This window comes from Podarcis gaigeae (genome assembly GCF_964106915.1).
Source record: "Podarcis gaigeae genome assembly, chromosome: 4".
Lineage (NCBI taxonomy): Eukaryota > Metazoa > Chordata > Lepidosauria > Squamata > Lacertidae > Podarcis > Podarcis gaigeae.
This window is the reverse complement of record NC_139677.1, coordinates 71,652,952-71,678,794: the sequence shown is the minus strand read 5'-3', so window position 1 is coordinate 71,678,794 and position 25,843 is coordinate 71,652,952. Positions and strand designations below refer to the sequence as shown.

At 38.9% G+C, this 25,843-nt stretch overlaps 1 protein-coding gene across 2 annotated transcripts in view; it reads right to left on the bottom strand.

Annotated features, from left to right (window-relative positions):
- Nucleotides 1-269: 269 nt before the first annotated feature.
- CBLB (Cbl proto-oncogene B) overlaps nucleotides 270-25,843 on the bottom strand; it is a 61,261-nt gene continuing 35,687 nt past the window's right edge. For both annotated transcript variants that reach the window (XM_083736313.1, XM_083736314.1), the window contains exons 11-19: nucleotides 22,783-22,968; nucleotides 19,591-19,959; nucleotides 18,211-18,305; nucleotides 14,554-14,694; nucleotides 13,270-13,346; nucleotides 13,049-13,177; nucleotides 11,853-11,993; nucleotides 10,577-10,696; nucleotides 270-4,889 (exon numbers count right to left, since the gene is read on the bottom strand). In XM_083736313.1, the coding sequence (XP_083592439.1) occupies nucleotides 4,627-4,889; nucleotides 10,577-10,696; nucleotides 11,853-11,993; nucleotides 13,049-13,177; nucleotides 13,270-13,346; nucleotides 14,554-14,694; nucleotides 18,211-18,305; nucleotides 19,591-19,959; nucleotides 22,783-22,968 (1,521 nt within the window). In that variant the 3' untranslated portion in view covers nucleotides 270-4,626. The remainder of the gene's footprint in view (nucleotides 4,890-10,576; nucleotides 10,697-11,852; nucleotides 11,994-13,048; nucleotides 13,178-13,269; nucleotides 13,347-14,553; nucleotides 14,695-18,210; nucleotides 18,306-19,590; nucleotides 19,960-22,782; nucleotides 22,969-25,843) is intronic.

Genomic DNA, 25,843 nt, shown 5'->3' with positions numbered 1-25,843 from the left:
ACCGAAACTTTAACTATAACAGGAACACAATTCCTATGCAAGACCAATGGAAACTCACAATTGTTACGCAAACACACACACATGAACTTGAGAACATGATTATTAAGTCCAGTGGTACAGAGGTTTCCTGGATATCAACATATTATTTAAAAACTGTTCATCTTCACAAGTCCATATAAATAATATCAAATCCATCCATTTGCAGGTTAACTGTGGAAATGACACAATGCTTGGGTAAAACAATAAACACACTCCAAGAAAATGTATGATTCTGTTAACATTTTTATAAAATACCTTACAAGAACAGATAAAGTAATTTGAGGTTACATAATATTCAGAATTGAAAAAAGAATGTTGAATAAAATAGGAATTGATCACATCACTATGTTTGCCACATTAGACAAGTTTATAAAAAGGCTTTTTTCAGATAAAATAGTTATTTAGAAGATAAACCTTCAAAAATGAAAACTATTGCAGTCCTTTCAAGAAACCAGTCCTAGAAGCACTATGTTTCAGGTCAACAGGCAGTACCTGATTAAAAACACACTTATCTGCTTCCAAGTTTGTCAAGCTTTTAAGACACAAATTAAAATATTTACCAGGTCAGTGCAAAGTAAAGCTTCAAGCTGGAAATATGATTCTGGTACAAATAAATTCACATTATGAAAAATCCTCAAGTACACACATGGGATTTAAGCAAACCTGGCACAAGACTAGTTGGCTATTTGAGGACACTGATCAAGCACTAAAACGGCAGCTCATTTAACAGACGTTGAGTTTGCTTGCATTACATATTGTCTGCATTGTCGAGGTGGCCCATCATCTGAGTCAGCAATTTTAGAATTCTTTAGCAGAAAGCTGACACTATGTTGAAATGATTAATTAAAGCTCTTGAGTGAGTCTTGGATGTAGGAACAGGACCACCATTCTGAGTAGCTTAAATACCTCTGAAATTGATTCATTGAGAATTATGTGCTACCAAACACAACAGTGTACTTAAATATGTGCGAACATTTGTATGAACAAGCCCTTTTTCTGTGGTAATGTAGAGACCTTGTTCAGAACAGAACCCTTGCCATATTATTCTGCTAATTCATGAGCAATAACCAAACCATCAGAGAGCTAATTTTGCATGGCTATATTATTAAGAATGCTTTTCAGGACCATTCTGTCATCCATGGGATGACTTAGATTGAGTAGGCATTAATGTGGACATTCCTAACTGGGATGTGATGGCCTTATAACCTCTTCAAAGACTTTATGAATCCTAGACTCATTAGATCCAGACTTGGGACAGTTTATGACAGGCTTCCTCAACCTTGGCCCTCCAGATGTTTTTGGCCTACAACTCCCATGATCCCTAGCTAGCAGGACCAGTGGTCAGGGATGATGGGAGTTGTAGTCTCAAAACATCTGGAGGGCTGAGTTTGAGGAAGCCTGGTTTATGAGTATGTTGACACATTCTTTCACAAGCCTTCATCTACTGGAGTCATCCCAGTAACACAAAACACCCCACTGCGCACTTTAGGAGAGTAGAATTAGTGCTTTTCCTAAATACCCATACCAGTGGTTCCCAAAGTGGCCAGTACTGCCCGCGAAGGGATGGTGGAATTACCTAGCGTGGGCATTAAGAGGCAAGGGGATGCTGAAGGTGTAAATGACTGTCAGACTTTGAAAAGCAGGCATCACTGGATCAAATGCATAATTTTTTTTTTTTTACTTTAAATAATTTAATTGGATTGTGAATAAATGTGCAATTAATCGTTACTGTTTTGAATTTTATTGTATTCTTCTCTTCTTTTGTGGGTTGTACATACCACTATTTGAATAATGCTTTTTATAAGGTAGGGTAGGGCACTGGGGCTGAGTTTATGGAACCCAGAGGGTGGTGCCCCCAAACAGTTTGGGACCCACTGACCTATGCTAAAAACAATCGTCTCTACTGCAATTGAAGGTCTTGTGCTATGACAAGTAGTCCTTTCCCTCTTTATAATATATTAATCTTTTAAAATGGCAGAATATAACTTGTGTTTTCTGTAGGAAAATTGCAGCTTTTTAACTTAGCAGCACATCAACAAGGTTCTTATGAATTAGAAGGCTCAAAACCAGTCTTAATGATCCTTTTTGGAACTTATCCAAAAGTCTCTCCATGAGGACCAAAGAGATAGCCAAGTATGATTGCACAGAATTACAATTTGAACAGTTTAGAAGTGGGTATGTCATATGTTCAGATCTTTATGAAAGAATATAGGATATGAAAAATTGGAATTCCAATATAAATTATATTTAAAATTTGTCACCGTAAATGAGCTAGAGTGCCAAAATCAAATCAAGTAGTGTTGCGATAATGGGTTGCTAGGTGAAAGACCTTCTCAAAACTGGCTCAAGGGAAAGGGCTGAGGATGTGCACCACAAACTGAGATGTCTTGCCTAATCTGATTTCTGGAAATTGGATCACAGCCTTAATTTTGGAGACCTGGTTCCTGATTCCCTCCTTGCAGTACTTTTTTCCCACTAGTCTATATTCAATTAGGAACAGGAGTTCCTCTGAATGATTGTATCTGTTTTTATAAAGTCACAACAGCTTCATTGGATGTTGAACCACTAGGCCAGGTGATGTTGGGCATGTCACATATGGTGGTAGTGCTGAAGAGATGGGTGCCTTATATTGGCTCTAAACCAGGGGCAAGGAACCTATGAACATCTAGAAAAGGAGTGAGGAACCCTTAGGCCTCTGTCTGGCTTTCGGACACTCCCTGGACCCTTCCTTCCTCAGACCACATTCCTCACTGGACCTGCTCCATGCCTTCCTTGAGTGCTTGTGCTCATCTGGAATGTAGCCTTCAACAGTGACCATGTCATGCTTGCCTTGATCAAGGATGCAGATGTGTACATAAATTTCTGTCTGCATGGCTGAAATGTAGCCTATTATTCAAAGGTAAGAGTCACATCCATTGCTTCACCACTTTTGCTGCTGCCCCACTCTTCAGAAGTATGCGGATCCCAGAAGGTTCCTCACAAGAGAATGTAGGCCTTGGGTTGAAAAATGATCCCCACCCCTTGCTGTAGATGTTGTTGAACTCCAGCTTCCATAAGGCGAAGCCAACTTGGCCAACAATTACGGAGGAAAGGAGTTGCAGTCCAGCAACATTTGTGTAGCCACACCTTCCTCATTCCTGCTCTGAACACAATTGTGGTATCAGAGCAGTCAGTGTATTCAGACTGTATTCTTCACAACAGCTGCATGAGCAATAGACGATAAGCATTTTCCCCATCTCAAAGCTTGAATTCATTTGGACCACCTGTCATTCCGGCTAAACAATGGCAGGGAGTATATGTGAAAGTAAAGGGGGAGACTTCAATGTTGAGTAGAGAAGGAAGAATGAGAGGACATGTGGATTTTTTTCTGGAGCTTACCAATAACACTTCATTTAGGAAGTTGAAGGTCTTGATTTAGCCTGTGCTTTGGAACGTCACAGTGTGGGGCACCACTAGGAACTCAAGGCAAACATATTTAAGGTATCTCCAAAAAGGAAAATCTTGCTCAATTGGTTGATCTTGGCACTGAATGTGCTTTTAAGGTAATAATGTGAGCTTCGAAGAAATAGTGCCACAATAATTGCATTTGGATTCAACAGTGCAAAGATTCAAAGTACCTGTGTTAATATGAACTTGTCCTCAAAGCTGTGATGAATCAGCATTTAATTCTTCACACAGGAAATTAACTGATCCCACCTGGTCTACCTGGTCACTGCTAATATAACTCAACACAATGGATCTATTTGGCATGCCTGATAATATTCAAGGCATGAACATGGGCACCTTTCATCAAGCTCATCATGGAATGTTCCAGGTACAATTTACATTTCAGTGAAACTATCATATAATGCAATTTAATATTGTGAACGTTTAATTTATTTTAAAATTGAAGCCATCTAGACCTTGAAAGTTATTGGCCATATGTCAAAGAAAAGCTGCCCACTGTTGCAGTCAAAATGCCCTCCAAGAGGCAGACCAAAGACAAAACAATGTATTACACATTCAATTTTCTCTCTCTAAATAGCAAAGATACAACAGTAGGGAAAAATCAGTAGTGAAGGCCACATTTTCCCTTGCATTTGCTTGATGCTAAAATGCAAAAGAAAAGAAAAAGGGGAAAAAAAGAGATTAAAGCTTCTTTAAAAGAAAAAATGGACAGAAGAAATAAGTGACTTATAGTTGATGGGGCAAGTCAGTACAAAAACAGCTGGAAATGCTACACAAGAGTAGAAAATATGAACAAGAACAAAGGAGGACTATCAGCTTGAAAATGGTCACTCACCACCTTGTAAACATGAAAATGCATTTCACAGATTAAAAGTTTATGGGAAGTAAACTTCTTTAAATTATTTGTCAGTTCAACCCTGATTCAAAAAAGTATGGCTAGCAAAAATACAGAAGATCAAATCCACTTATGTTTTGAAAGGAGCAGTTTCTCCACCCTGAAAAACTGCTGGAACTCTACTCTTTGAAAATGTCTCGAGAATAATCTCTCTCTTGCACGCAGTGTTGCACTTGCATGTTAGCTCTCAAGTTCACACTCACAAACTTCAGAAGGACAGGCTTGCTGCAAGGTTTTCCACACTGCTATAGATTGAGACGTGGGGAAATGGTCGGAGGAAAGCAGGCAAATTCTCTTAGAATGCTCCGTGCTACATCAAGGTTATTTTGGGCTATTTCAAGCGCCCGCTTCACTTCTTCAAAGGAATAGCCTTCTCCCATAAGTTTTGCAATTTTTGCATCAACATTTTCTATAGATGGGTCAGAGTTATGTGCCTTCCTATGGTGTATTTCTGGAGCAGTCCGGCGGGGCAGTGGTTTAGGAGGTCTGGCTGGTGCTTGTGAACCATCTGCACAAGAAGAAAATCAAAAGAAAAACACAATTTGATATTCAATAAATGTAACAAAAACCAACATTCTTAGTTATTCACAGCCAATGTTTCTGTGTGGAATTTTTTATTAATTAGCTTAATTTGTTAGGGTGCTGGGGAAGTGTTTGCAGCAAACCTGAATCATCGTATGTCATTTTATTTTTACACATACTGTTTCCTAAATGCACCATACGATTACACTTAACGAAGAATAAGGTAATGTGAGACAGCAGATCACTGACAATCAAGATTGGGACTAAATTTGGCTTCTTGCCTTTTTAAATCTAAGGACCAATCTTACATAGTTATCAAAGCTCACAATGAAACCTGAACGGAATTGGAAATCTGGTACAAGGCCATGTAACAAAACAATCCACCATCGAAATGATTTTCCATTTTATTTGGTGGCAGAATTAGTCATACGTGCCTGTAGCCGACAGCAGAAAAAGAAAGGACACAATCAGTCAAAATTAAGCTTCTTAAATCCCATTGGTTTCAGTGCAAGAACTAAGCTAGGGTTTAAATATCTTCCATGGATATCAACTATGGAGTGTTCAGCTTTATGTCTTCACCACACAATTTGCAATTTTACAAAGAACATAAAAAACCATGAAAGCAATTTCTATGGTGATAGATGGCTGATATTTAGGAAAGAAGCAGGAACTGGCATGGCCAACCCATTCACCAGTAAATGAAGAGGAAGAGATGGCACTGCAGGACCTTGTCTATCAGCTCTCCTGAAAAACTAGCCCAATCAGGCTCCTCCCTCATCGCAACAGCCATTCCATTAGACTAAAGAAGAGAGAAGATTGGGGTTTCCGGCCACGCCCATGATCAATGGCGGATGTTCTTCGTAGCCCTCTGGGGGCTGCGAAGAAGTTCAGGCAGGGGAAAGAGAGGATTTATGAGGCATAAATCCTCGCAATGCTCCCCCAGTGGAGTCTGGGGAGTTTACAATATCTTGCAGTGCTATGTAATCCTGTGTATGCCAACTTGAAAGGCAGAGTGGGAGTGACCTGGGGGGTGTCCCTGCTATGGATGCATGGTTGGTGTCCCTGCTACCGGCATGGTTTGTGGATGGTTCCTCCTTAATCTGAACAACTGGCTTTAATCAAGAGGCGCTCCTGGACCAAGTGAAGGATGACAACTGGACACTAAATAAGAAATGATGCTGCTACGGGAGGAAATGATCGACATGTGTTTGCAACAGGAGCGGAAAACCTGATTTTAAGAAATTGTATTAAAGTAATTTGGCTTAATTTGTAATAATTTGTGGAAATTATAAAAATAAATTTAGAGGGAGAGAAAGAGAGAAGGCTGGGGGACAGCTCCATTGACATAGCTGAGAAACCAGCAATGGTTGGTGTCTTTGAACTGTTGCCTTTCAGCTGGTCACCACAAAGGCTCTATAGCTCTTAACTAGTGTTAAATTCAAACACTAGTTAAGAGCTATAGAGCCTTTGTGGTTTCCCCTTCCCTCCCCCCAAAATTCCTTTTTCCTATTGGGTTGTGTCCCTCAGATTATAAACCCAAGGGCAAGGGCTGTCTTATTATATATCACAGATAGGGAACACAGAGTCTCAGAACATCTGGAGTGTGACCACTCCCATCATTTTTACACATGATAAATTAGTGATTCATGTGTCATATTTTAAGGTTCTTATTCTGCCAAATAATTAAACAGATTCCGATCGCCCATAAAATGAGCTGGAATGAATATAAAATGTGCATTATGTGTTGAAATGTTCAACACAATACAGAATACAAATGCTATCCACAAGTGTTTTATTCAATTCGGGTTAAAGGTGGGACAGTTCCTCATGAATATTATTAATTACACAGACTATAAATCCAATAAAAAACTTTCCAGTTTATACTATGACATGATTTGGAACACAGATTTTCATTTAATTCAGCTTAAACTGAAAGTATTGATACAATTCACACTGCATCATTACTTGTAGTGCTGGTTGAAACTCGTGGATATTTTAGAAGATTGTGGTAGAAATCTTCCAAATAATGTAGCCCACACAAATATCAAGTACGTCGTGCAGCAATTTGGTTAACGTTTAAAAAAGAAATTTGGCTGGGATGAGGAGGACCACCACTAATGGAAAACAATTAGTTCAAGTTAAAGAATCACACCCTAAGTAATTTAAAGCATGGATAAGGTTAACTATGCAAGCTTTAATGGTTGCATTTTATAAAGAGAACTGTTTTGTGTTCATTGTGGATTACAGCAGGGGGTGGGGAGCCTCTGGCCCACGGGCCAATCTTGGCCTACCAGGGAGTCCAATTTGGCACTGCATCATCAGTGGATGGTGGGAGGGCAGGGAATTCAGCATTGCCTGCAGGTTGAGCAATGCTGAATTCCAGCAGGGAACAGGCACCAATTCATGGGTTAAATCCTGCCGCGTTGGATGCAGGTGAGTGACAGATTGGCTATGAGATGCCCGTTAAATGCTGGCTTCTTTCTCCCCATCCCCCAATGGGAAGAGCAGAAAGAATGGCTTTGCTACCCCTGTGCTTTGTGAAGTGCTGAGCATAGGGCTCACAGCAGCATTTGTGCAGCTGTTTTTAAAAGCCTGACAGCAAGCTGGCTGTGAGGCACCTGGGAACACAGTGCAAAGGCTTTGGCAGGCTAGCGGGACAACCAACCTGTTCATCTTGTCATGCAATAATGACAATATGTGACAGAGTTAGGCAGGCCCACCCACCTCTCAAATCTGGCCCCTTGGAGTAAAAAAAATAATGTATCCATCCTTGGAATAGAACCAAAGAACCTCAGCTGCAGCCATAGTCTTCTGAGGGGAAAACTTCTAAAATCCCAGTTAATATTTATCACTGAAATGTTTAGGAATAAGGAGTTCATTTCCCAACACCAGCTATGTTTATCTAAAAAGGAACTATCTTCAGTTAGGTATGTTTTGTCTGTAATGTCTGTTTCCAATTACAGTGGTACCTCAGGTTAAGTACTTAATTCGTTCCGGAGGTCCGTTCTTAACCTGAAACTGTTCTTAACCTGAAGCACCAGTTTAGCTAATGCGGCCTCCCGCTGCTGCCACGCCACCGCCGCATGATTTCTGTTCTCATCCTGAAGAAAAGTTCTTAACCCGAGGTACTATTTCTGGGTTAGCGGAGTCTGTAACCTGAAGCGTATGTAACCCAAAACGTATGTAACCCGAGGTACTACTGTACATGAAACTATACTTCATTAATCTAGGTATACAAATGAACATTCAATACACTGCACTGCACTGTGTAATCTTATTTGGTGGAATGCAATATATATCTATGTTGGTGGCTTTTCTATTTTCAAGTGTTGTTTTTTAAGGTGTGTAAATGATAAACGGGCAAGTGTATTTAAATGTCTCATACAACCAGGTCCGATTTTTAAAAATATACATATTAATACTAGGCTTCGGCTTGCAGAACTACATTTCCATCTAACATCATGGGAATATAGGGTCAAGTTTTCACAATGTGCATATGCTGCCTGGGCAGCTGCTGTTGCATTCAATAAGTGTCCAAACTATGAACTTGTGGAGTACAAATCACACACTTAGCCCATTCCTGAGGGATCTTGGGAGAATTCTGGTTGGCATAATGGGCACTCCTCTTAATATCCTAGGTTACTCTGTGGAATGCAGATATCACTTAAGTGGTTGACAGGATGGCTCCCAAGTGCCCTCTATTGCTAGGCAGAACATTTTCAGCTACCTCAAGTAACTGAGAGCTAGAAGCAGGCAGGGAGAATGCCAGAATATAAGCAGGAAAACTCACTGTGACTCTGACCTAACAAAATTCAGAGCTCATTATCAAGCCTATTTTGTGGTGGTGATGACAGTGAAGAAGTAATACTTCTCCACGGCTACTGTGTCCTTACAGTGCTTCTTATAAGAGCTTTTCTGAGTGATTCGTGGCCTACTTCGACTTGGCCCAGCAGACGATGTCAAGTTTGATGCATTTACTAAGTGATGATGTGTATACTACTTTGAGGACAAGCTCACTCATGTACGCTGTGATTTGATGCTAATGTTGTGAAAGTTCTAGCATGATAAAGTGCCCCATTTGATCCTGTGTTACTGGATGAATTTCAGTTGCAGTAGCGGCAGGACACAGGCAAGGCTCTTGAACAAACACACCCAATTCAGGTGAGGCAGTGGAAATTTTAAATTGGCCACACAGAGGTGCATCTTGCATCTTCATATCTTTATCATTCAGTTTCTGTCACATACTGAAGATACACTTCTTTATCCTGGCCTTTTGACATCTGAGATGTATATTTGCATGACTTACCCTATATTGTGATTGTAACATTGTAGCTTAAATTGTTGAAACCCTTCATGGGGCCTTGTGGTGAAAGGTATATACATAATGTTAGTAATAATCCATCAGTCGGACCATACACCAAGATCTTCTCCTGAGGCATTCTTGTGGTTGCCCTGTCATCTGAGATGTGACAGGCAGGGGCTAGAAGAGGCTATTCTTAGTTGTGGCACACCCCTTGTGCTGTTCCTTCAATATTTTCCTAGACCTTATTTTATATACAGTGGTGCCCCGCAAGACGAATGCCTCGCAAGACGGAAAACTCGCTAGACGAAAGGGTTTTCCGTTTTTTGAGCTGCTTCGCAAGACGAATTTCCCTATAGGCTTGCTTCGCAAGACGAAAACGTCTTGCAAGTTTGTTTCCTTTTTCTTAACACCATTAATACAGTTGCGACTTGACTTTGAGGAGCAACTCATAGAACGCAGTGTACATAGTAGCCTTTTTTGAGGTTTTTAAAGACTTTGGTGATTTTTGAAGCTTTTCCAAAACTTCTTTTGCAGCCATTTGGTAAGTTAAGCTTTTAAAACTTTTTTTTTGGGGGGGGGTTGGATTTTGGGTTGGGGTGTTTGGAATTCAAGGACTTGGTGTTGGGGAGGGGTTTGCAAGAATCTGGAAACTTGTGTTTTTTTCCTGCATTTTTATGATTTTCTGTGACCATTGGGCCACTCTGCTGTTTTTTAAAAAAATTCTGGATTTGAATTTCTGTGTGCTGGGTGGCTGGAGGAACAGTTGGGGAGGGGTTTGCAAGAATCTGGAAGCTTGTGATTTTTTTCCTGCATTTTTATGATTTTCTGTGACCATTGGGCCACTCTGCTGTTTTTTAACAGGGTTTGAATTTTGAAATCCTCTTTACAGTATGCGGGACTTTAAAGAGCACTTAATAAACTCTTCTTGTACCAAATTTGGCTTTGTTTGGACTTTTTTTGACCATAGGAACGCATTAATTGATTTTCAATGCATTCCTATGGGATTTCGTGCTTCGCAAGACGAAAAATTCGCTAGACGAAAAAATTCGTGGAACGAATTCATTTCGTCTTGCGAGGCACCACTGTAGTATGATTTCTGTTTGTCTATATGTAATATTACCTTTGAGTAGGGAGGGAAACTAGTATGTAGTGTGGGCCTGAGAAACACAGCTATCTCTCTAATAAAGTAATTACAATAGAAGTTCAGATAAAGATGGGCAGTGTAAATGCCATAAATCACCAATTTCAAATGTTTTCTTTCCTTATAGTAATTCATTGTGTTCAATATCACAAAAAGGACAAAGTTATCAATTTGTTCTTTGGGGGAGAAGGTGGCAAAGAAATGGTTGTGTATACTGTGCTTTGCTTACCTGAACAAGATGGAAGCTGGTCATAGTCCTGCGATGTTCTGTGTGTTTTCATATTTTCACCAGTTAATCTCCGAACTGGAGGTAAAGGAACTAAGCCATTTACAGGATCAAAGAAAAGATCTATACAATTTTAAAAACAAAAGGAAATTTTATGTTCCTAGGACAATTATATTAATCAAAGAATATGAAGATCAGAAATGAATACAAATGAGATCACTGGTGGACTAATAAATATAGGCTTAATTCAAATGTCACAAAATGTGCTATGGAATTGTGCACTCATACATACCTACATGCAGATTTCTCCTTTCCTCCCATGCTATGTAAATCACAATCAGACGAAAAAGGATTTATTTCTTCTAAACTATGGTTTGCAAACCTATTTCAACATATACTTTCAAAGGAAGGTTGGGCTAGAGCGGCTGTGCATTTTTGCCTCCAAATCTCAAGGTGAAAAATACAAATAGGCCTCTGGTGGCTACCCTACATCAAACCTTCTATGCTGTTTTTCAGTACTGCATCTATTGCTCCCCACTCCACTTGCTGAGCAGCAGCACATTTAAAACAAACAAACAAATAAACAAACAAACAAACAACAACTCTGAGCAGCAAGAGTGGAAATACATTCAGACAACAGGGCTTCTGTACCACCTCCTCCCCTCCACTACAGTTCCAAAGTTCCCCTGAAAAGTCATTCTTGAAGATACAAGACTCTCCAAAATGAGATGGAATGCTCTTTGCTGTAGTAAAGCAACAGAGTTGTATGTATCAACAGAACAGAAGTAAACAGAACAGAAGTAGATCCAAATGGTGGTGTTTTTGAAGGGTTATGGAAATCTAAGGCTACTTCAAGAGATTTGGACAATGTTGTGCGGTAGGCGCTGTACACTGTTACCTCACTATTTCAGCAAAAAACTATAATTTTGCAATAGTCCTGTAACAGATGCTTCTTCATATTCAGCATGAGAAAGAGAGTTTCAGTTTGAGACTTAGCTGTGTGCACACAGACACCTGCTGCACAATTTCTTCAATATGCCTCTTTGAACTTCAAGTGCTCTATCCACAAGTGGTACATACATTTGTATTTGTCAAAGTTCCTTGCAATTTATCATTCACTATACTGTACATAAATCATCTATTTTCTTACGATGTCTAAATGGTAAGTTTATAGTTAGAAATATGAGCAAAGCTAGCTAGCACTTGATGACAGTTCCCACCCCCGTCTGTCTATGTCTCTATTAGAAGATGAAAAATGTATTCTCTTTTCAACTCTTACCTGCAGGAGGAAGGTAGAGTTCGTGTCCCGACAAAGGTCTGCTTCCTGCAATGAGTGGCTTTGATTGCTCAATGAGGCTGTGGCGTGCAGGGGGTGGCGGAGGGGGAAGCGAGGGTGGCGGGTTGTCAGATGCATCTTCGCCTGCATTGAGAGAAAACTCATTAAATAAGCAAATCTTCATTAATGCTATGATCAAAAGTGAACCTTAAAATTGATTTTCTCTGGCCAGGAAGAGAGGTGCTTCCTCCAAAGGTTTATCAAGGAGTTCAGTGACTCCAGTAATGAAATTGTGCATCATAAAAGTGAAGCTTCCAAACAACACTTAACACATGCTGTGAATGACCTTTCGCTGTATCGTTTTTAGAAGTTTTCTCTGTGTTGTAAAATTATCTGTACATCTGTATTTGAGCTTCTGTGCATTGTGGGTTCAATGATGAATGCAGGATGAACTTTCTTTCAGGTGATTATGACAGATCATAATTAAACCCACAAACAAGTACATATATGAATGCTCACATGAGCTGTAATTTTAGCACGCAGCATCACACAGGAAATGCTTATTGACAAGGCAAGGGTCTAAACAGCAAGAAGAAACATGGGCAGGATCCATGGACCTGTCAGCTCAATTCACTGAGCCATGGAACATCTTCAGTGGGAAAATACAATGGCAGCAAAACAAGAAATCTTAATGACTTTAAAACGAGCACCATAGTATAACGTAGTAGAATAAGGCTTGTGATGTCATTTCTTAAGAGCTTTTGAATTCCATTGTGCTTTTAAAACTTTGCTTTATGCAATAATCTTCTCACCTACAAATGTATTACTTAAGTATTACTTAGCCTGGGATACAAAGAATTATGTAGGGAAGTCCACGTGCAGGAGAATAGTTCTCCCCTTCTAAAAAGCAGCACCTAGTATCAGGTTAGAGTCATTTGTATTAAACTGTTTGACTACAAGATATTTTTGCTGTGCTGCATTTTCTCATTTAAAATATAATATATCTAGTTGTATATGCATGTGTGTTTGTTTATGTCAAGTTTAAACATATACAATATACCTACAATTTGTGGCATTGTTTGGTCTAATATGTTTAAGTAGCCCAACTATGAATTCATAAAAGAATAGAAATTCATTATTCCACCAGCTCTCCTCTGCATAATTTATGCTACAAAATTAGATGTAAAATAATGTATTACCTGGAGGGTGCACAAGCAGGTCATAATCAGAGGGAGTCCTGTTGACTACTGAGCCATGTTTTAAGTTTTCCCTCAAAGGAGGTCGGGCAGGTGGTAAAGGTACTGGAACAGTAGGCTCAAAGGTATCACCTAAATAGCAAAAGCAGATTTCTTAAAACTGCACCTTAAAAAATAATCTGGTTGTCTTCTAAGCATGGAAAAACAAAGTTTAGAAGTCATACCCATCTCTGGATGTTTCAATCTTTTCATCTCAGAGGCAGAATTGTGTGTTTCGCTCATTATTCCATTCTCACATACACTGAAAGCAGAGATTGAACACTGGCATGTTAGTTATATGAAAACAGAAAAAGGAAATTCACCATAGATGATCATTAATTCATTAAGCCATTGTGTTTCTAAAAAAACCTACTGGTTCACCTTTCTAAAATGGGGATGGGGGTCAGAAAACTAAAAACATTACTAATTAATAACAAATTTTAAAATTGAAATACTTTTAATGTAATTTTTATTCCTATCTTTGTAATCTACTTCAAGGTGCATTTGTAACAGTAAGTGGTACAAAAAATTATTTATAAATAAATACTATCTCCGGAAAATAATTCAAGAGCAATGTGAGGGTGCCACCCCCTTTTGGTTGGAAAATGGAATTTTTGCTGCCCAGAGTTAAGTGTCTGGATTGCCCTATTTTTTATTTTATTTTTTGCTTTTCAGAGTTGTATACCACTCAGTGTGAGAGACCCAACCAATATAGGGATGACCCTACTTTGGCAAGAGATGGGGAGGGAGATGTCATGTGGCTGTTTGCATGGCATTACATTGCCCCAGATGGAGCTGGGTGAATGAGCTGGTTTTAAATTATGCTTTATGTTGCTATATGGTTTTAATGCCCTGTAACAACTGGTTGATTGGGGATTAGTTGAGGTATCTGCATGGCTGGAATAAATGAATGTGAGTAAGGTTTGGCTGTGGAAGATGGTTAAGGATGTATTTGGGAGTGGTTACAGGTGTAGGGATGTGTGGGTATAATGGAACTGCAGCTTCTATTTCAGTTATTTTGCTTAGCTACTAATTATACTGTTTTATGTAGTTCTTTTGCAGTCAGTTGATTTTTATCTAATATTTTATGTTTATGTTTTGTTTTCCTGTTAATTAAGTTATTTTAAATGTGCCTTTTTTAATATTTTAACTTTGTACTGTAATGTTTTGTTTTATTTTGTCTTTTTTTTTTGATGCCTTGATTCAGTCTGTAAACAGTTTTGAAATTATGATGATGTTTTAAATATAAAGCAATGGAGACATTATTTAAGCAAACAAACAAGCATCTGGAGGATCACCTTTTAAAAAGTTATATTGACCTCATCATATTTTGTATGAAAATGATAGTAGTTGGTATCACCCTAATTTGAACATTTGCATCAATAAATTAAAACATGAAATTAAACTGAAACTAGATATACTATCATGCCAAAGAATGATTCCACCATTGCCTTCAAACCATGCCTTACCGAATGTGAGACTTTATATTATGACAATGAGGTGACTGTGAAGTCAAAGAAACAGGATGGGATGAAGGAATCTTGTATTCATCTTCTTCTAAACATTCTCTTGGTTTCTCAGGGAGGGAATTTTTAACAGGAACAGGAGACCTCAAGAGAAAAGTATATCAAACCCAGATAAGTTTCTTTGTTATAGTAGCAGATATTGATGACATTTATTGGTGATTTAAACTGAGCTTTTTCCAGGGCTGTTAGGTTAAGATTAGCAGGTGGTCACCTAATAGGCTTCCCAACTGAGGAGGGATTTGAACCAACAACTTTCCTGGATCCAAATGCAACACTCATTTGGTGATTTTTCACACTGTGTGTAACAAAAATATGCAATAAGTTCAGCATAAATATGAATGGAATATGATGCTTATTGATAAGGTAGCTACATAACGTTTTCCTGTTAAAGCTAAGGAAAATTATGAGATTTCTGGTGCCCCCTCAGCTAGATGTTAGAAGCAGTGGACACTTGACCCTTAACATAGTAATTTTATCTTCAGCTGATGTCCCAAAGGAGAGAGAGAGATAATGGGAACTTATTTTTTTTTAATCATTCATCAAATGATCCTGAAATGTATAATGTAGGTGCCCCATATTAAATGACAGAGAGATGGAATGTTTGGCAAGATCTGCACACTTCCATTTTCATTAGTTTAGGAACAAACTACATGCAAGTTTAAGAAAGCCTGATTCAAGAAAAAGACAAGCAACAGCCATTTTGGGTGGAAAAGAACTAGGGAAGGGTAAAATAGTTAATGCTTAGTTGTTTCCTATCAATGGCTTTTCCACTCAAATTTCTTCCCATCCTCTGTGCAGGGTGGGTTCCAGATATCTGTTTTAACTATTACACTTCATTCAATGTACTACATAAACTGTGTAAGGTGATTCCACATGTTCAACCTGGCCATTATGGGCAAGTTAAGAGAGTAAAAGCCAAGTAGAGTGAGAGTTCTACATATATTAAACATACTCGAAAGTTTGAAGAAGAAAAGAAGAAGAAAGTCAGTTAAAAGAACTCAATACATTTAAAAAATGTGAAGCAGAAATTTAACTGGCAGTAACAGAAAATGGATTTTCAGTAGAAGATGAGAATCTGAAATTTAAATATTCCTGCAGTGCAATATTTAACCACCTTCTGTAGAGGGAGCCAAAGCACATCATATATTCAAACAAAGAGGTTTCTGCCTCTTGTCTGTACCCCAACTAAATATTCAAAGCTAAAAGTGTTAGCATAATTTTAAATTTAATGATGCTAACTCACAAAACCAGGAGCACTGGATAAAGCTTTGTGTGTTCCTAAAGCCCTTCCATTTCTCTGGACTTAGTTTAAACCATTTTGAATCCTCATTTTCCTTCCTTAAATGAGGTTGACTATTGCATCTGAATAAATTGTATTAAAATCTAGTGTATTTTTACTTCAGGGGAATTACCCACCTTAGTTCACTCAATCCAATTTGGTACATCCAAATTAACTTAACTTTGAACCCATCAAATGATCTTATTGTTAATGAACTCAAAGAGGCTTACTAAAGCCTCTTATTTATCTGATGGGATCTCACTGAGTTTCCTGGCATATATTTATATGTTAGGCTGCAATCCTACCCACAACTATGCTGAAGGAAGCTTTAAGCTTTATGGAACTCCGTGAGACTTACTCCCAGGTAAGTAGGTCTAGGATTGTGACCTTAACCATGTAAGACTGGTTTATTTAAAGGTGACTCCCATGTTCTGTAAATAGCTTTTGAAACCTCATCAAATCTCCCTACTAATCTATTTGCACCAGTCTTTTGAATTTCCGTTTAAGTTACAATAGCCATAAAATATTATTAATGGATATGGCTAATTTTACAATGCTATTAATAAACATGTCAAGAAATGTTGTATGCTTTAAAATGTACTCCTAATTATTTTAAGCATTTATATCCTACTCTTCAAAAAACCTATTAAGGGCAACATATCAATAAACAAACCAGCATTGATTGATTGATTGATTGACTGATTGATTGATTGCACTCAATAATGTTAAGCCAATACAATGACTTCTAAGCATATTAAAGCTCCACGGTTCCACAAGAGAGTCACATCATATAGTTTGCCCTGGAAATGTTAATTGTTTTCCAATCAGATGAAAAGGAACATTCCCTCTTCCAAAGCTTTACAATGAGTAAAAGCTCATGGAAAGTGTTTGTTTGCCATTAACAGGATCTGCTGTGCTTAAACAGCCTGGCACATCCAGCTTACAAGGCAACAAACATATAGCAAAAAGCTGTTTCTTGCAACTACTAACCTATGTATGCTGACACTTGTTACGCTACCACTACACTATTATATAACACTTTTGCTATTTATGGGGAAGTATCATGTTCTGAGAGCCTGCTACTGGGTCAGCAAAGCAAGAAGTTAAAACAAAGAACATCTGGAAACACAGCATAATATTAGTATGGTAAGAGGTTACCAAGAACAATAGCCTAAACACAGAACACATTCCACACATGATGCATTGACTTTATATTAATTCAATACAAATGTGCACAATAAAAGAATGTACATGCCGCATTATGACCAGTAGGAAACCAAGATAAAAACTGTGACCATTAGAAGGCAGGGAAAGCATACTAATGAACCCAAGAAAACACTTCATTATTACTCCTTTGAAAGAAGTGGTTTCTTGGGCTCATTAGTATGCATTTACCCTAAGTTCCCATTTGCCTTTGGCTAGTATCTGAGGCTGGGCTGCACCTTTCTATGAAATAAAGGATGGGGGTGGGGAAGAGTGTATTTCTTGTTCAATTATGAGAAGCAAACCATAGGATCTAATCAAATGGGGCATAGAATACATTTGGTGGGTTTTTTCCTCCTGGCAAAAATGCCTCATGAGGAGCTGCTTCAACAAAATATACAAAATGAACTGCTAACATGCTTATTTCCTCTATCACAATGAACTGGGAGTAGGGGAAGAAGCAGAGTAGCTCTGACAGGTTTCTTCATATTTTAGAGTATCTCCTTGAGAGGCAAAATTCCCATTTCCACCACATGCTAATTCTGGTTTTTACAACGCCCCTGTCGTATGCGCCACCAAATCCATGCTTTTCCAGAACTTGACCAAGGAATGACGCTCATCTCTTGTATAATTGACACATTGTCCCACAATGGGATTTGGAGGAACTAGAGCATACTGATTTTTCATTTCATATTGCTCCAGCAGGAAATTCATCCCCGGTTTCTTGTAAATATGCATCTTTTTAGGGTGTTTTAAAATCATGCACAGACAAGGTATAGATTTAGGTAGGTAGCCGTGTTGGTCTGACGCAGTCGAAATAATTTTTTAAAAAAATAGTCCAGTAGCACCTTAGAGACCAACTAAGTTTGTTCTGGGTATTATATAAGGGTCTGGTGACTTCTGTTTCGGTGTATCTGAAGAACTGTGCATGCACACAAAAGCTCATACCCAGAACAAACTTAGTTGGTCTCTAAGGTGCTACTGGACTATTTTTTATTTTTATTTAGAGAAGGTACATTTTAGTTTTAACAGAAATTTAATTTGTTAACTTAATCAAGCCAACTTTCTTTTCCCTCATACTTTGTAAGCAGTATTTTTAATTTTAAAATAAAACTTACTTCATATTCGGCAAGACTGAGGCAACTGGAGGAGGTGGTGAGAGCCGAGGTGGAACATCATACTCTTCATTTCCTAGATGGCCATTTGAAAATATCTGCACAGGATGGATTTCTCAGTATTATAATTCCTCCACAATGTGTAGGTAAAATCAATAACTGGATGCATTATTTAAGTCCTTCCCCTCAAATTTAATGTCTCTCAATCTGCTCTTTGTAGTCCAATACCAATATAGGTAAAGGTAAAGGGACCCCTGACTGCTAGGTCCAGTCGCAGACGACGCTGGGGTTGCAACACTCATCTCGCTTTATTGGCTGAGGGAGCTTCTGGGTCATGTGGCCAGCATGACTAAGCCGCTTCTGGCGAACCAGAGCAGCGCACGGAAACGCCAGTTACCTTCCTGCCGGAGCGGTACCTATTTATCTACTTGCACTTTGACGTGCTTTCGAACTGCTAGGTTGGCAGGAGCTGGGACCGAGCAATGGGAGCTCACCCTGTTGTGGGGATTCGAACCACCAATCTTCTGATAGGCATGCCCTAGGCTCATAATTCTACACAAAAAGTGGTCTTCTTCGGAACTCCAGGCATTTAACACAGACTGGCCTAGTTTGCCATCATGTAAAGACAAACCATAGCTTAGTGTGTACAAACAAGCTTCTGAGGAGAATATTGTGGCTGCTTTGTTCCTCTCTGGTTGTTCAGCTGTTGTGTGTCAACATAAGCTAAGTCATATGTAATCTGAACCAGGGCTCGTGGTTTAGCTCTCTCCAAAGTAACCATGAATCATAACCAAGGTTTCTTCTTTGTTCACAGCATATAGTTAGTCTGGAGAGAGCTAAACTATGAGCCAGAGTTTGAAAGACACACTAAACTATTGCTGAGCTCACTATGGCACAGCAGCAAAATAACTGGGAAGAAGCAAAGTAGACACAATCTCTTCCCCAGGAGGTTGCACCAACCCATGGTTTGGCTTAATCTGATGTGCAAACTAGGCCTATATATTTATTCTATGTTCCCTTCTGTCTTACTCTTCTCTCTTACTTAAATAAATGTATTCATAAAAACACAAAGAAATCTCCAGAAAACAGGAAAAAATGAAGCTATTGGCAATAGAAAGTCACTATCATAATAATTTGATTAAAGTTTTTAATAGCTCCCTTTTTCTGGCCTTTTTTTGTAACCAAGTAATCCACAAATTAAAGTGTACAAGCTATAGCATTACTCTAAATGAGTAGATGTAATTATTCTTTGATTGTTAACAGGATTTCAATTATATAGCTGTCAAATGGTAAGAAAAGAACAATAAAACAGCACTTGAACTTGTGGGCCACAGTGCCAGAGTGTGAAATAAAATTAAGCTTCATGCACCATGGATCTCTCACCTTGGCACTTTCTGAAGGCAAATCATGGCGTCTGTGTTTTCGCAGAAATACTGGGTCAGAACCCATTCGACAGTGCCGACCATTAATATTTGAGCTTGCTGTGAGTCCAGGTTTGGGAGAACCATCGCCTCCTACTATTCGACATCCTGCGATATTATTTGTTCCACACACCTCTCTGGGGCACCAGGCTTCGAGCGGCATAGGCTGGTCTCTGGAAGGCACACTTTCAGGATGATGCAAGTGTCTGCTTAACCTATTATCTGGTGGAATGGGCGGGGGTCTTTCTGGCGGAGGTGGGGGAGGATCTCGTACAGGCGGCGGTGGTGCAGGAAGAGGCTTGTCTTGCTTCCTCATCATGCATGGAGAAGACTAGGGAGACGCAACAGAAAGCAATATATCTATAACTGCATGCATTACAAACAGGTTTGCTTTATCCACAGAATTATCTTCAGAAAAAAACTAAGCAAGGCTTTAAAGCGCTGGGAAAACTATTCTCTACCTGCAATGTTTTTCATTTCCCACACAGCCCAATCCCAATTATTCCAAGTGCGATTGTAATAATGATTCTTGACAGGCAGTTGAAATTTAAAAGATCTATTTTCTTTCCCATATAAGTGGGAAGCGATATTCTGCATCTATGACATTTATTGGCAAGAGAATAGAATATTCTTTGCATGTTCACGCAGCACCAAACTTTTGCTAAGTAATAATGATCAGAGTATAACCAGTTGAAAACTTTAAAAATAAAAATACTATAAAATAGGTAATGTGAGTTGCAAAGTATTCATTACAGAAAATCAGCAATATACTCAATTCCCAGAATACACCATCATGTTCATCATCTTAAACTAATGTCTGTACTCATGGCTAAAGACCAGCAACACTGACCCTTCACTGCCAGTTTAAATGACAGTTAATTAAAATTATGATAGCAATGAATAAACATTTTATGTACTTCAGTTGTCTAAGCATTATGCAACTAGAATGAAATTTAATTTGCAAATAGAACTACCAAGTTGAAGGCAAAATGCTGATAAAAAGTAAATTGTAAGTTATCACTGGTCATCCACACACATACAGGCAGGCACACAGACTCACTAATACAGTTTTCAAAGCATGCCTTCAACATTCAATTAAAAATCTAATTATATTTGGTGTACCAATTACAACCCAAGTGATCTTGCTTTAGGAAGAATGCTTGTGCATGACTGTACTATTTTGTTGACTATTCTTTCTGCCCTAAAGAAAGCATATTTTTCTGAATGTTTTCCCTCTTAAAGAGAATTTACAATTTGCTGAGAGTACAGCTTTTTCCTTTATGTAACTGTAAGTAAACCATGGGTTTACAGTTTCTCACCTTAATTTCAACAACATATGACAAGTATAAATTATGGATGGTATTCATCCAAGTAGAGCAAAAGCTTCCAGCTGCACAGTGGAACTTCATCTCCCCCTCCTCTCCCACCAAACCCTCTAAATCTGTTCTGGTGAACCCTCCAACTATCTGGAATGGAATTGGAGAAGGTGCAGGCTATGTGCAGGAAGAGGAGAGGGAGGTGAAAATCTGTTGTGCAAATGGAAATGCTTCTGCTAATGAAACATTTTCACTTGATACCACTCTATGCATATGGAAATGAAGACAAATTTGAAGACATTGTACAATTTAAATGTAAGTCAGATAATCAATTTTTCAAAGGTTGCATTTGCATGTAATGCAAAACCATCTTTTATTAAGCCAAACTATACACTGGTACACGATTCTCCCTTCCTTCACGGGGGTAAACAAATCATGAAACAGGCTAGCTTAGTGTTGCACCCAAGGTTGTGGTTTGTTAGGGCAAAGCAAACCATGAGGTCAAATTCAGATGTAACACTAAGTTGGCTTCTCCATGGCTTTGGAAAGAGGTGAAAAGTGGGAATGCTTGCACTGTGCGCACCAGTATGTAGCTTGTGCACAAATGAATAAGCCAAGCTTTATGACTTTGTGTTATGTGTGAACACGGCCACTGTTTTTCACTTGCTATTTAGTTTTGCAAACTGGAATAATAAATGGTGTACTCTATTGGCATACTTAAGTATTCATTGAAAGGTGAGATACAAGTAAAATTTGACACCAGTATTTCTACTGCGTTAAATTGGTATGGCATGGGATGGGGGAATATTACAATAGAAACATGGTTTTTTTTAATGTCATAGGGATGCCTATGTCAAACATATAGCTTAGATTCTAAATGCCCAACTTAATGTATGCTTTGTGGTATTTTTACTAAGTCACTGGGGATCTTTACTATAGCTCTGTAAGGGCCCCCAGGTTGACCATAAAAATTACTTTTAACACAACTCTGGATGCAGGGTATGCGGGTCTACAAAGTGGGAGAACAATATGTGTTTTTTGTGGGGAGGGGGTTTGAACAGTCCGGAATAAACCATATTAAACTACAACTGGTTTTTTTTAAAATTTATTTCCCTTTTTCTTACATCCTTACCAAGTGCATGCACAGAGGATAGGAACTCACACTGTACTGCCTGCTCCTGCAAAGGCAAATGAATATTGGATGGGGGAAGGAAGAGGTATGGAGTGACAGATGACAAGTCAGTTGAGTGATGGAAGAAAAGCAGAGAAGATCAAAGAAGAAGAGGAGCAGCAGTGGAGAAAGCAAAGGGAAAGCAGTGGGGATGAGAATCTAAGTGTGAAAGAAAAAGAGGCAGAGGTAGATCAGTCTTCAGCCAGAGAGAACATTGTCATGCAACAGCAGCAGCCAGCACCAAATGACTGGGAACTGTAGAAGCAATTATTACTGATTCAACAAGAGTAACACTGTTCTTTATGGGTATATGAGTTATTTGTATTTGATTAGAATTGTTATGTTTATTATTTAGTTAATGTAGTCACTTGTGAAAAATCCAATAGATGTTCTCTCTCTATATATAGATAGCTAGACAGACAGTGATCAAGACAGAGAAAGGATTTGTGTGTTGACACAACAGTTTCATCGCTGGCTTGAATCTCTTGTGGTGCACTGCAGCCTGCTCCTAAAGCAGTAGTTTGCAAGAATGGTGAAAGTAGCAAGGGCAACCTGAGAAGCCTACCCATGTACCAGCAGGCATCACATATGTAAACACTTACGGATCTCATCTAATTTCTTGGGTGAGGGTGTCAAAACCATAAATGGTATGAGTAAATAAGACTACCTTTGGTGAGCTAGTAGGGCTGGCACAAGGGGATCGAGCAACTCCCTTTTGAATTAGATCTAGTCGAGGAGGCACTGGTGGGAGGCTAAGATGAGGTCCTTGGAGGGGTTCAGGAAGTGGCTTTCTTCTTTGTGCAAGTGGAGAAGATCCTGGAGATGTCACTGGGGAATTCTGTCTTTCAGTACACTGCAACAAAGTATTCATAAGGGTTATAAAACGGTTTTGGTTTTGTTTACTGGGATACTTTCATATACACTTTCAAATTCTTATGGCTTATGCACCTATCAACAATTACACTGGCTGTATTGCTATGATGCTCACAATTTATTTTGAAGAATAAGTATTAAATAGATTCATATTATGAGGAAGATAAAGATATTTGCTCAAAGAAAGAGAAATAAAGGCAAATAAATATAATTACAAATTGGTTCCATATGAGAGCATAAATATACCCTACACCAGGGCTTAACAAATACACTTGCTGGAGGTGGCAATTCTCACACTAAACATCCCACTGAGTTCAGGGGAATGAACTTTCTAGTGCTGAGGATTTTAATTTTAAGATTATTTAAGATTGCTCAGTTGGGGATTTTTGAGGGTAGCATATTGCTTCAAGTGACGACATCTGGTGCCTCTGTAGTCGAGTTCTATTCCAAACTCCAGCAATATTTTCAAAATACAGTTAATTTAATGCACGGCAATAATTTAATTTAACACAAATTTCTTTGCTCTTTTATATTACATTTTTTAAATGTTGATGTACTAATAAAGCCTACAAGAAAGACACTTTAGCTAAAACTGAACACACTTGAATATCTTGGAATTCTTAGATACATAATCCCATTGAGGTTTTAAGTTAATTAGAAATGAAACTTATTAGAGCAGTACTTGGTTTCTGCAAGTAGGGCTATACCCAAGAAATGTTACTACGTTTGGAACACCTGCAAAGTTGCTTGAAGATCAAATCCTTGGTATTTCACATATCAACAATGTGCATTCACTGCAATATACATATATTCCATATATATACATGTATTCCATATATATACATATATAAAATATACATATATTTCATATATTCCACAGTGATAGACAGAAGCCTAAACATTTAATTCACACACATTATCTGACACTGATGTCATTTTGAATACTTCTTTTTACCTGTTTTGTTTTTGGAAAATATTTATTGCTGGAGTTATTGCAGTGTGCATGCTATCCTTCACAATAAGTGATTATTTGTAATTTTGCTGAGCTTTTTAGCTCTTCAGTTGTGTTCCTGAGCCATTATTGCCTAACTAGTATTAATGCATTTAAACTGTTTCCATTATCATGGGTGCCACTGTGGTCTAAACCACTGAGCCTTTTGGGCTTGCCGATCAGAAGGTCGGCAATTCAAATCCATGCGAAGGGGTGAGCTCCCATTGCTCTGTCCCAGCTCCTGCCAACCTAGCAGTTCAAAAGCACACCAGGGCAAGCAGAGGAATAGGTACCACTGCGTCGGGAAGGTAAATGGCATTTCTGTATGCTCTGGCTTCTGTCACAGTGTTCCGTTGCACCAGAAGCGGTTTAGCCATGCAGGCCACATGACCCAGAAAGCTGTCTGTGGACAAATGCTGGCTTCCTCAGCCTGAAAGCGAGATGAGTGTCATACCTCATAGATGCCTTTGATTGGACTTAACTATCCAGGGGTCCTTTACCTTTATTATCACATCAATAGTACAGTTGAAACCTCCGCTTACGTATCCCTCTGGATATGTAATCTTCGGAATGCGAATGTGGCAAACTCTGAAGTATTTTTCCGGTTTCGCCCCGAGCGCACGCGCAGAAGCACCACACGCATTCACAGAAGCGGTCCTCCAGTTGCGAATTCCTCAGGATGCGGCCGTGACCTCCAGAACGGATCCCATTTGCAACCGGAGGTACCACTGTAGTAGCTTATCAGCTTTAAAACCTACTTCTGTGGATGAGGTGAGTATTCCACATGGCCCCTCTGCTCAAACTGACTGACTACTTTTTGAGTTTGAGCTATTGCCCTTTGGGGGGGGGGGGAGGAATCTTACCTTCAGGAAGGAGGTGCCAGGAGGAGAAGGGAAGGATGATAGGTCAGATGAAACCCAAGAGGGCCTCCTCTTGGTGGCCAGCTTGCTTTATGCAACATTTGTAATGAGATGCACAATGTCTCATGATATGGTGGCACATGATCTAGGAAGCTTTGCTGCTGAGCAAAGCCCCTTTCCATTAAGGTAAGCATTATTTCAATACAACAGTTGGGAGGGTGGGGCAGAGCATAGGAAATCAGGCTGCTTATAAGTCAAGCCCTTGTAAAGCCCATCATGGTTTTTCAAACTTTCAACCTGAAAACAAGTAGTCAAACTGCAAGTTCAGCTGAGCAGCTGAGTGTTTGCCCATCTCTACCACTTTCTTATAAGTAAATAAAGTCTGTAAAACATGAAATACTTTACAGTTTCAGTCTTAAAACTTTTGCAACTGAAATAACATGTCCACACTTTGTTCTTTAGTGTTCGTACACAATGAATAGACTTTTAAGAATTTGCAGGCTTGAGCCCAAATTAGACTACATGGAACGGAGGCATAGAAAAAAGGCATAACTGAATAATCATCAGCTTTAGCATTCTGAATCCAGACCAATTACAGTAGCTAGACTTTAATATTGTATGACAACTCGTGCTTTGAGAGCATTTGTACATGGTATGTTGGTTGGGTTGATAAAAGTTTAACGTATCAGCTATTCCCATTAGAGTTTTCCTGCGAGAAAGATTGTCACTTTGGTTTTGTGATTTATTCCTCAGACATTACAAATTTGCATTTTTTGCATGAAACAGAAAAACATATCTGAAACTCATTACTTTCTCTTCAAACATTACAAAGCAGCTACTAAATATGCTCAAGGCAATTGCTCTGGTTCTGGCAAAAGAGTAGCAAACCAGATGGTATAAATGTTTCACAATGCAAAGCAATCTGGATACCGACTCGGCATGATGCACAGCACCATGGAATTCCCAGATTGCTCTGAGACTGCAGCAAGTGGGTAGGGAGATCA